Raw genomic sequence first — 12,405 nt, 5'->3', positions numbered from 1 at the left:
TAAGGATTTAAGATCCTAATAGTGACCTAACAGTATATAAATAGAAGGCTACTGGTTCTGAAGCGGACTTTTTTCTCGAGTTTACGCACCCCAGGGCATCTTGTATCTTTTCTGACTTCGGGAAGGCGATACGAACATGGCCCTGCAGAAAGCCTCTTCACGTGACCCTCCAATGTGGTTTGTCGTGTTTTGAGTTCCAAAAACATGAACGAAGCAACAAATTTTCCTGGGGAGAACCTACCTTATCGGTAAAAAAAAAGTCGGCAAAAATATTATTCACTTGGACAAGATTTGGTCACCTTTGCCAACTAATTTTTTGAATTTAGTCAATCACTAATAAAGAATAATTGCATAAAACTGATAAAAATTAGCAACAAGAAAGAAAAAAGACGGCAAAAAGGTGATTGAAAAAAAATTCGGAAAAAAGTTACGTCCGAAAAAAATTTCTGCAAAAACGTTTGGTCGGTAATAAAAAACTCGGCAAAAATTTTAGTCAGCAAAAAATATTAGTCACCTAGCCAAAATTTAGTCACTTTTTGCCGACTTTTTTGTTACCGGCAAAGTATGATCTTATAAAAGGCGAATTTACATGAATAATCCATGGGCCAAGACCTGTCTAAGGCACCTGCACTTACCTTTTGGAAATTGTGTAATAATCATCTATCATTAGCTGTCAAATACAAGCATGTCTTGCTGAAAGATACCAACACAAAAGGCTAAAGGCATTTCAGTTTTTCCAAAGGGTTAATAAAAAAAATAGAAGTTAGTTTCGCTAAAAATTTTGTTTTTTTGGATGCTAAAATGAAAGCATGTATAAAGAATAAATATGCAAAATGGTCTTTGGATTGTGATGTTATGGTAGTTGCTTGCAGTTGTCCAGCTGGTACTGGTGTAGGTGGTTTTGAAAGTTGTAATCATGTGGGTTCGAGTTCAGCTTCTAGTCATCTTCCTTAAAGTGTAAGTCGCAAAGACGTGCATTATAGTGGTTGATAATAATTCCATCTTTACCATCCTGCCTTTTTATCAATTGCACCAAATATTTTTCTCGCGGTTGTTATTTGGAAATTTAGAAAAATGGAATGGTGTTTTGTTTCCAGACGTGTCGTTGTAAGTACTTTCACAACCGAGTACCGCGAGGGATTTTCTCCACTGTTACCACAAGCCTCCCCGATATACTTCATATTCATAATACCATAGCAAACAAGTTCAAATGACATAAAATGTTCTTGTAACGAGTGACTTTCTTGGTAAAACGCAACACTTAATAAAAGTTTTCTGTGAACTAACCTCGTTTTCATCCACAGCTCGTGTATTTTGCGGAACGAAAATGGATACTGAAGTAGGTTTAATAAGTTAAATTGAAAATATCCAATTGTTTTTATTATTACTTCTAAGGCATTTGGCTTCTTAATACACTAACTCGGTAAAAATGGGTGGTCGGTAAAAAATTTTGTTCAGTACAAATTATTATTCACTGAGTCAAAATTAAGTCACTTTGCCAACTTTTTTTACGAATAAGGCAATCTCGTACCCAGGGCTTGCAAGGTTTTTATATTTTTACTAAACCTCAACTTGTCGATAGGGTACACGTTTTTTTTAAGAATTTAATTTATAATAACAATGAGACTCAAATTTTGTCCAAAATTAAAAGACCATATTAATAACGTGCTCAGCCTGAAAATTCTTCATCGATTGAGAGAAATTATGTGCCTTCTCTAATTTGCCACTCTTTTGGGAGAACACGAATAACAACAATGACAAAATAAGCATATCTAGCCTTAGCTATAATTTAGACGTTTTTGTAAAAAAAAGTAGCTATACTATTTCGTACTGCTGCCACGCACACTCTAAATTTTGTAGAAGTCACACTTACACAGCTTCTATATTTTACAATTTTGTGTATTCTTCTTGTATTTTTGGTATTTTTTGGCCAACCCCGGCCTCATTTTTCATACGAAGTTGTTCTTATGAAAAGTGTAATTTGAATATGGTATTCAGTGACTCATAGTAACAGCACAGCATTGATCCAGACACTGCTAGCAGCTGTCATTGCTCCACGGTTTAAGTCTATAAAGATTTATGAAAATTACTTTAAATAAATATTGTTTTAAAAAGTTATCGGACAGTTAAACAAATTCTTTTACGCAGCGAACAACCGTGTGTTTTTTATGAAATATATACTTACCCGCTGATGTAAATAGCCGTAAAACTTCTCCCAAGGAGAGCATTTACTTTAGAAAAAAATTTGTGACGTTCTGCGAAGTTTTGAATATCCTGTTATGAGAATGTTACAATGAAATCGATTTCTTGTCCCTGCATCGAAGAGATGATGTTGATTTTACTCTTGTTAACCTTAGTTGGTAAGTTGTCGCTATTCTTTCATAAAAGGTTTGAATGTGTTTAAATATTAAAGTCAGGACCAAATACGATTTAAATTATACATTCATCAACTTCTGCCTGTAAAAAGTATGGGGAAGTATTTGTTAGCTGATCTATGAAAAACAGCTTTGTTTAGTTAACTGATGACCAACTAAAAAGACAAAAAAATTATTCGAACGTGAGCGATAGAAATATTTTTTTTCACTAGGATATATGTTGGTTTCAGCAAAAAAAAAATTGATAAATTGATACGAGTATTTGGTTACTCCTTTTTTATGAGCTGCAGTGAACCTTTTTTTAAGTCCTTTAGAAGCTAATAATTGTTAAACCAAAAGATACCACTTCCATCCTTTTTATACAGGCCGGAAAAATAGTGTTACTTGATAACTAAAAAAAATTTTAAAGGCCTAAATACATGACAGGATTTTTTGTCGTACTTGATTTGTCGTACTCACTAAATGCATAAAATGCTATATACAAAATAAGAATATTTAATTTCTAACACCACGACACTTTATATACTATATAAATCTGTAAACCCCAAAATAAACTAAAAAACGGGACAGAGCAATTAAAAAGAGAATAATAAAATGAAGGCGAAAATAAATATTACATAAAAAAGACAAATTTTCTTAGCAGCTTTTTATTATTTCTTTTTTACTTTGAAATATTTAACACAAATATATTTTTCCGTCATTTTTTCTGTAAAGATTCGCTGGATTGGGTAATTTTCATACGATAACGTATGTATGTCAATGTTCTTACCTTATTTGTTTTGTGGTGTACAACATAACGGTACGGCATACTTGTGTGTGTATTGGAATGTATACACGGCAAAAATCGTATCGTGTATTTCGGCCTTTATTCAGTACTTCCTCGATTATTCAGACGACAACTTGAAGTTAAATGCAATCAAAGTTTTTTAGTTTTTTCGACAAAAAATCCGAAAAAATTTTTTGCGCGGTTCTTTCTTTGTCCTGTTGATGTAAGGTTTACGTTTCACATTAACCAGTATATGGATTATCGAAACAGTTGTTTTTAAATCCAGATCAACAAGGAATTAGTGAAAGTGGCATGTGTCAACAATTTTTTTTATTTTCCAGCTCTTGCTCATTCCCAAGAACCATCAACTTGTTGCACGAAAGGGTATCTAAAGGGCGCCTCTGTTCTAACAGATGATATCAACTGCCACGCCCCTTCTTCAATCGGAGATGTTTTCTCATCAAAGTCTCTAAAATTGATGTGCGTTGGCTTTTACGAGCAATGTTGCCGATCTACTGCAAGTACTTTATTTTGCCGGATGGGGGAAAAACTGGCCATGTGAGTGGTGTATTTATTTATTTACCAGGTTTTTTTCACTGGCGTTATTCCTCTTTTAAGTACCACTCCGACGTAATAAGACTGGGATACACTGGGAACGAAGTTCGGTTGGTGTTGAGAAGATTAATTGTTTGTAAATGTGTTCTGTTTTTCTTAAACTAACTTCACTGCAAATTAAAAAAAATGGACATGGAGCTCCCTTACAGATTTATACCTGCTTTAAGAAAGATTAGCTCCATTGAAAATAATTTTCATATAATAATTAAGGCTTTTTTATCTAACGGAGTCAATATAAATGATGTTTCTGTTAATTTGAAGGGCTAATCAGTTATGTACGAGATCAAGCAGGATAGGCGGTGAAAGCAAATTGACTTGTTGCGACTGCTGTAAACGAGGAGCACGATTAGCTCGTGAAGGAGTGTCTTGTAACCAAACCCAAGAAGATCGGCTGTGCACAGAAGCATTCAAATCGTGTTGCTTAACAGTGAAGAAAACTACAGGTATAATAATGCATTTATAGGGCACCATACAGTCAGATGTCAACTCGAATAATTCGACTATTTTCGCTTGAGTAAATATCCGCCATTACGCCTTTATTTATGTAACTTACCGCCATGTAATACAGAGAGCGTTCCAATAACAAATAAGTTTAAGAATCTCAAAAAGTTGCGTTATAACTTCTTTGTTTTGCTTACATCATGAAAAGGTGTTGTAACGTGACAACAAGATGGAGAGCAACATCTATGATGGAGTGCTGTATATATAGAAGGGTCATGAGTTGAAGAGAGGTCGTTGTTGTCTGATACAAAAATGTTTTGTTTATTAGTTCCTCCCCTACATCATGAAAACGCATAGCAGATAGGAATAAGACCAACTCTAAATTTGCCAACTTTAGTACCTGCACGGACAGCTTTTTTATAGATTTGAAAAATTCGAGAAAATATTGCTCAGACATCAAGTGTGATTCAAAATCCACATCAAGCTGTGTGGAAACAGAAAAAGGACCTCGATGTCTGTGTAAGCAGGGATATGCTACCACCAACAATGGATTAAGCTGCACAGGTTAATTATCTCCTAAAATATGCCTTTTTCCAATCTTTATATATCTATGCTAATTTCCCTGTTTTATTATTTCTTGGAGGTAACTCTTGTCGTGAAAAATCATTTAGATATCGACGAATGTCAGAAGAAGAATTCCTGCCCTGGAACTGCATGCACAAACATACCTGGAAGTTATAAATGCGGTTGTGAAGATGGATTTATGGTGGTAAATAGAAAATGTGTTAAAAAGAACAAAAGTTGTAAAAAGGGTTATGAGGTTAAAAATGGCAAATGTGTGGGTAGGCCTGTGTTATATTATTTTTTTATCTCGGACCTAAAAACAATAACAAAAAAATAATAATGGCCATCGTATATTTCAGACATTGACGAATGCTTAAGTGGAAAACACAGATGTTCCACTGGATCGTTCTGTATGAACACAGACGGTGATTATGCCTGTTTTCGGAGATGCCAGTATCCTCGTTTCCAGGTTATTAAGGCAGGGGTATGCATAGGTGAGGAAGACAGCTTGATGCGTCATTTTTTCAATATTCGTGAAATGCCATATGTATATGGGTCGGCAAACAGACAGGTCTAGATCTTCTATTTTTTTGTTTTTTGTAGATGTGGATGAATGTAAATTGGGATTAGATGACTGTGGTCGAAACTATGAGTGCGAAAACACCGTAGGTTTGTTTAAATGCAATCTGGTCAGATGTAATGAAGGCTACAGACTAGTTGATGGATACTGCGAAGGTCAGTTTTTATGAATCTATATCGACTTCTATATTTACTTAACCTGCTTCAGATTATTATGTTAAGATTGTCACGTGATCGTGTAGCTCGTCTTAGTCTCTCTGAATGCACTTGAGATTCTTTCATGCACGAAATTTTCGCGCGCATTTTCACTTTTTCAAAGATGCGCAATATATTAACGTGTAAATGAAGTTCTTTTATATATTACCTCTACCAGTAGGAAGTGTGCGAAATTAAACGTTCGCAGAAGCCGGGTGCGCAAAAACTAGGTGCACAAAAACTGGGTGCGTAAAAAGTGGGTGCGTAAAGACTATGTACTCGAAAATTAATTTAAAGGTTCTTAAAACGTAAGATAAAAAAATGTTTGTTTGTGTATCTGATTTTTCGCTGTGCATCTCTATCTCACAGTTTTTTCAAGAGCAGAGAATTTATTTTAACCATAGATATCGACGAATGTCAAAACAAAAGCATCTGCGGTGAAGCTCATCAAGGCTTATGCAGAAATGCTGACGGAACATATTATTGTGACTGTCAAAGCGGATATGCAGTTAACTCGATCACAAAAAAATGTGCCGGTACGTGACTAGCTATCTTTACCAAAATAACAGTATATCTTAAAAGACTACATCAACATTGCAGTTTTGTCAATTTTATGATTTGTCCAGTAAAAAGTGCAAGAAATATTTTACTCTAATCTTTCTTCTGGTAGCAAGATAGTCTACGTAAAGTTAAACGTGACAGGCGACACAAGCTTACGTGAATGACAACAAAGAGGATAATATAATTATTTGAAAAAAGGCGGGTGGAAGTTACGAAAACTTACTATGGACGTGTGATCAAAATACTGAAAACAGCATTATTTCGTGATTGTAAGATCACACATGGGACCGAGTATTGTAAATAAATCTAAATAACCGTCATAGATAATGGATTTACTGTTTGCACCTTTGTATATGTTGATAGTACAAAAAACAGTGTCTTCCACATAAGTAGGTACCATTTTTTGAAAGTGTAATCAAGCATTGAAACAACGCAGGATTGTATTTCGAGAAGTATTCACTATACATGATTTTCAAAAAATGGAAATGTAAAACACGTGGTTTATGGTTTTGTTATTAGCCTTACTTATGAAAAAAGTACTTTCAAATTCAACACATTTCATAATTCAATCTCACTTATGCTCTTCACAGTTTTTACTTCTTTCTATTACAGATATTGATGAGTGCAAAATCAATCATGGATATTGCATCTATCAATGCACGAACAGCGAGGGCTCCTATAGATGCACATGTCCTGCAGGATACGAAGCGCGAGGAAGGTTTTGCTCTGGTAGGGAATGAATCTTTTTCACGCATGAGTAATTATAAATGACGCATTCATGTAAATACATACTTTTTTATAAGCTGCACTAGACTCAAAGGTTTTAGAGAATTTATTAGTCGGAGACACTAGTCGAGGATATTTAATTACAAGCTCGTGAGCTTGTATTAAAACGCAAATGTGTCCTACAAGAATGGAAATTTTTGCCTCTCTGAGCACCGACACGGGAGTCGTCGTGTGTTCGAATCTCATCTTGGTAAATATTTTTACTTTTTTTTTCTTTTTTGAATTTCCGCGCCCGAAGGCGTAGGAAATTCTTTAAAACCGTCGTTTTTTTCTTCCGGAGCATTTTTTGAGAAAAAATCGACCCTGGGATTTCACGTTGCTCCGTCACAGATGTAAACTTCGTACCTAAGCTCCTTAACTACTGGGAAGTCTCGTATTGACGTTTCAGGCCAAAATTGGTATTTGTTTTCGACAAAATTTGGCACAGTTAACAAAAAAAGTATTCTGAACATAATGGTGACATAATAATTTTGATTTTTGTCACCTAAATGTCATTTTAGGCCAAAATTGTTCCAAAAATTAGAACTACTTTATTTTCAACAAAATTTGGCACAGTTAACAAATAAAGTATGCTGAACATGATGGTGACATCAAAATTTTGGTTTCTTGTCACCTAAATGTAATTTTAGGCCAAATTTTATCCAAAAATTAAAACTGCTTTATTTTCGACAAAAATTGACACAGTTAATAAAAAAAGTATGCTGAAAATGATGGTCACATCAAAATTTTGATTTTTTGTCAACTAATGCCGTTTAAGACCATAAACGTTTCAATCGCAAGACTTTCAACCAAGAATGATAGGCTGTATTTTTTGTTAACAATTTCTTTTAAAATGTGAGTTTATTATGACACGTTTCGTTTTGTTTGCGTTTGTTGTAAGATATAATGTCACTGGTGTGCTTTATTTTCAGAGGTTCATGCACCAAACCCCTTCGAATGTTTGGCACAATAACACAACGAATTAGCAGGTTTTTATCAAATATTTTGGTAGCGCGCGGAAATTCTTAGAGCCCCCAGGGCTTCTTGTTCTTTTTTAAAAAGATAAGACAAGTGTTCAAAACACTTGTTTAACTAACTAGTAAATAAAGGTGCTTCCACCAAACTTTTTAAAAGTGAATGTAGGCAGAATTAACTGAATTAATGAATTTCGCAAATTTTGGGGTTTGTGGGTTTGTGGTCTTTCTTCTTCCTTTCAGTCGGGTCACCCAAGACGGACCCATCGAAAATTAAAAGTTCGAGGAATTTTCCGTTCAGGAAGGTCTCAAAAATCAATTTTGAAAAATAAATGTGTAACAAATATTATTGCGTATCTGAATAGTAAAATACGTCGTGTCTAACTTCGTAACAAAAATCCCAATTTGATAGACAGCTTTTTGTAAACTTTATTCGCGAGGTTGTTTGCGTATATCATACGTCTTGTTTTTCTTGAATAACTATTAAAGCCGAATAAGTTGATGCTAAAATAGTCTATCGACTTAAAAGAGGACATTTAATCGCATTAAATTTAGCCGAGGAAGATTGTTAGTCAGGGGTTAGGTAAGCCGGGGCGAAATTATAGAAGGGAGAGGGAGTATTTATCGTCCCTCCAAATTAGTCGCTTTTTCTTGTCGTTTTTCCCGATAAGGTTTTTTATTCTGTTTACTTGGGTATAGTAACATTAGTTGCATGCAATGTTTTTACATAGCACTCATTATATGATTTTTTTTCAGATATCGACGAGTGCTCAAGAAATCCATGTCCAAGCTCTGATTTTTGTTTCAACACATTTGGAAGTTATGCATGTATCAATCAATCGTGTCCGAACAAATATTTCGTAAAGACATCTCGGAAGTAAGCGCATTTGTTTTTTTTCGCCATGAATAGTCCACACTGGCTTGCGCAAACGATATTTTGATTAGTGAATGATTTACTGCAACCTCGTTCCCAGGGCATTTGCCTTTTCTATGATTTTGATAGCGGAGCTTTGTAATGACGGTTCAGAGGAGCGACGAGACTCTAAGGACAAAGATGACTTTTCTGCGCTATCTTTGTTATCCACACGTGTGCGCGTACATTTTTTAATTCTTTCAAAGATATGATGAGCCAGCATCGTGTTTGAAAAAGGATTGTAAATGGCAAGCGGAATGCGGGAAAATAAAGTTAAAATCTGTTAAAAGAACAGCCTACAAGTTTTATAAGAACGTTGCTCATTCCGGTTTTATTTTCCGATATTGGATGAGTTTCGATCGAAGGTATTATCGAGTGACATCACGCTTTGTTAAAGGTATGTCATTTTTTTATTTATTTGTTAAGTTTGTTTTCCCATAGGCGCTCATAAGGAGCAGAAAAATCCACTCAGAAGAACAGAAAAATAAGAAACGCCAACTTTCCATTAAATTCAATGAAAACATATTTTAAAACATTTGAATTATCTTTAAAGCTGTTCCCTTAAAAATTTAATAGCTGCTTAAACTTGTTTGTCATTCCGCAACTTCAGTTCCAGTTCTTCTTGCCTTCACTTACGTCAGTAGGAAATCTGGAGACAAGATTGGCAAATACGCACTCATATGGCGCGTAGAGAAGGTGTATTCTAAACTTTACATTTTAAAATTCTTGTGTAATGATAAAAAATTTTAAAAAAAGGTCAAAAGAACTTTTTGTACGTGTTTCTTCCTCTTTTTCTTTAGGTAACGAAGAAGGGTATTTCTACATCCAAAATATGGCTAAAAATGAGCTGAGAATTATCAATCAAAAGAAAATAACGGGACCGAAAAAATTCCATCTTGAAATGCATGTGGATATTAACAGCAAACTCGGCGACACCATATGGAAATACGTATATCATTTTTATGTTTACGTATCCGCTTATGACTTTGCTTGATCTCCCAGCTCTTACCAAACTAACAGAAACAACGTTTGGATAATCAAGATTAACACGAAGTAGAAGTTTTGTGTGTTTTTGTCAGCCTCGTTTTCATGGCTTTTTGTTTTTTATCAGGCGCTTTTTTAATAAAACTAATGCAAAACATTAGATAAAAAGATCTGTTGTTTTTATTATAACGTTTTTATTCTTTTAATTAAAGTTTTGCAAAACTATTTAACGAGCTTGTTGATTTATTCAACTTCGTCCCCAGGAATTCTTGCCTTTTTGACATCGAGGCCGTCAAGGTAGCGCTTTGACATCAGGTAGCAAACCCTGGGAACGAGGATGTGATTTACTAAACGTTCATAAATTTCTGTAAAGACATAAAGGTTCATCGCGCGTTCATCCTATATTTTTTATTGTTATTATTTATTTTAAATTTTATATTGCTTTATTATTGTCGATAATTCCGTGATCTGTCGAATTACTACTATCTTTGAAACTAAAAAAAGCACGTTAAATTGATGTTAATTTTACACGTGTCTTTTATTATTCGTTAAAAAAACAAAATTTTTGCTATTTTTATCGAGATTACCATCACAACCTTGACCCCACACGCTAGTTAAAATTCCTGGGAGCGAAATTGATTACTTTTCATCTTCATACAGGGGACGAGGTGTTCTGTTATTTGAGTACAAGCCCTTTTTATAAGAACCAGTAAATTTGACCCGGGTCAGGCTGCTTTTATTTTTGAACCTTTTTCGACTTGGTTTGTTCTTATTTTGCTCTTAATAGTTGTTAACTTTATTTTTTTCGTATTTATTTTTTTTTGATTTCTTTTTTGAAATTTATGTTGATATGACGACATAGATGTTTTTGATGCTAACAATGCTCCAAAAATAGTGTTCATGAACAATCGAAAGCACTTCCGTCTCCAGAGCTATTTGACATAAAAAATCGAGGTTTATCTCAAAGAGCTTTGGGGTCGGGAATGGCGCCCAAGAGAATATGCGGCAACTCTATTTAGACTCAGATTGTTCTTAGTTATGAAAACAATAATTTGACCCTGAAGCTCTCATTTTGTTCTTACATGACGCTGGTGTTGTTCTCACAAAACAAAAGCGTGTATTTAAAATATTTTTATAATTGTAAACTTCTCCAAATTAAAAATGAAATACACACATATTTTCAACAAAACTATACTCACTTAATTCGCTTGAATTTGTGCGATTGGTCAGTATGGTGTTGATTCAACCTTATATTATGAGACAGTACAAAGGAATTTTTCGCGCCGTCGATAATGCGAAAAAGGCATCTGGAAACAAGTTTTGTGTTGATTTAATTTTGTTAAATTGTCAATTACTTTTCAACTTTTCAACTTCTTTTTTTCACGGCACTTCCTTGTCAAAGTAAGGTACTAATTATGCGTCTTCTTGTAGTTTTTATAGATAGGCTCGTTATTTACAGTAATTTCCAATTTAAGTAAATTCCAACCTCGTCCCCAGGTTGTTGAAATTTATAAATAAATGGACTAAAGATTATTTCGTGTAATAAACAATCCACTAATTTTTGCATTTAAAATTTCATTACCCATCGCTTTTGTAGTCAATGTCGAAAGGTTCCATGTGGCCGTAACACGAAATGTCGACAGATCCGAACCACATCGTTGAAATGGAGAGAGTTTAATTTCTACAAAACTGCGCCCGAGAACGCCTTCCTCTTCACCTACACCCTTAACGGATTCCACTCTTCAAGAATTTTTAATTTTACCCTTATTTCAGGTTAGTGTGAAGTATATTTATATTTTTTTACATTTATATTTATCTATAGTTATTATCCATTTTATTATCCGAAGCTCCATTTATTTTCCTGCTTGTTATTCGACATTTTTTATCCAGTTTTGACTTTTTTTATTTTTTCCCTGAATATAGGTAACGAAGAAAAATATTTTGACATCATCAAATTATCAACCAATCGTGTACAAGTGACTAATATTGAACCAATCAATGGACCGAAGTCATTTGAAATCACGCTGAGAGCAAATGTCTTCAATGAAATTGATTCAACTCTGCTTAACCAATTTATTTATAAATTTTATATTTTTATTTCTGCTTATAATTTTTACTAATACTAGCTACAAAATAGTTTTATTGATGTGTCTAACCCTTGATAAAAACCTTTTTTGCAGGTAATATGTATTTAGGGACTAGGAAAAATAGCCAGTGATACAATATTCAACAACCGCCTTTGCCTCCACGACTAAGGAACTCCTCTATTACAAATAAGTGCACTGATTGAAAAAACTTATTTTTTTATTTACTTTTATTTATCACGAATATTTATACAGGATGGCAACACTTGTCCCTCAACTGTAACTGTGATTTAACTGTAAATTTATTTCATCCAAATTACCCATAAATTTAATACTCTATCTATCTCGAACACCTCTCTCTCACTCTCGCGCGCGCAAATTTCTCTATGTTGAACCAAAGTCTCGGTCGGACCTTTGTGTAGGCTCTAATCTATTTTCCTTTCTTTATTTCCAACTTTTTCGCATTTTAGGACCTATTTATACTAAAAATCGTATTAAAATGATCGATTTTGAACAAAAATGTTTAATGTTGTTCGAATTCAAAAGTAAATCAAATTATTGTTCTCAGTGTTTATATTGAACCAGAACC

The 12,405-nt window shown here is 34.1% G+C and overlaps 1 protein-coding gene across 3 annotated transcripts; it reads left to right on the top strand.

Annotated features, from left to right (window-relative positions):
• The first annotated feature begins 2,231 nt into the window (after positions 1 to 2,231).
• LOC130655150 (fibulin-1-like) lies at positions 2,232 to 12,105 on the top strand. Of its 3 annotated transcripts, none has more exons than XM_057457857.1 (12): positions 2,232 to 2,360; positions 3,483 to 3,699; positions 4,018 to 4,199; positions 4,621 to 4,761; positions 4,869 to 5,039; positions 5,121 to 5,255; positions 5,365 to 5,496; positions 5,940 to 6,071; positions 6,709 to 6,825; positions 8,592 to 8,712; positions 11,330 to 11,505; positions 11,656 to 12,105. In XM_057457857.1, the coding sequence occupies exons 1-12, from the start codon at positions 2,294 to 2,296 to the stop codon at positions 11,850 to 11,852; spliced, it is 1,788 nt and encodes a 595-aa protein (XP_057313840.1). In that variant the 5' UTR covers positions 2,232 to 2,293; the 3' UTR covers positions 11,853 to 12,105. The 3 variants fall into 3 exon arrangements, with proteins under 3 accessions (XP_057313840.1, XP_057313841.1, XP_057313839.1); XM_057457858.1 differs by lacking the exons at positions 11,330 to 11,505; positions 11,656 to 12,105 and adding exons at positions 8,955 to 9,145; positions 9,549 to 10,795 and having other exon boundaries at positions 4,621 to 4,716; XM_057457856.1 differs by lacking the exons at positions 11,330 to 11,505; positions 11,656 to 12,105 and adding exons at positions 8,955 to 9,145; positions 9,549 to 10,795.
• Positions 12,106 to 12,405: the final 300 nt, after the last annotated feature.

The sequence above is a fragment of the Hydractinia symbiolongicarpus genome, chromosome 8 (assembly GCF_029227915.1).
Source record: "Hydractinia symbiolongicarpus strain clone_291-10 chromosome 8, HSymV2.1, whole genome shotgun sequence".
Classification (NCBI taxonomy): domain Eukaryota; kingdom Metazoa; phylum Cnidaria; class Hydrozoa; order Anthoathecata; family Hydractiniidae; genus Hydractinia; species Hydractinia symbiolongicarpus.
This window is presented reverse-complemented; position numbering and strand designations above follow the sequence as displayed.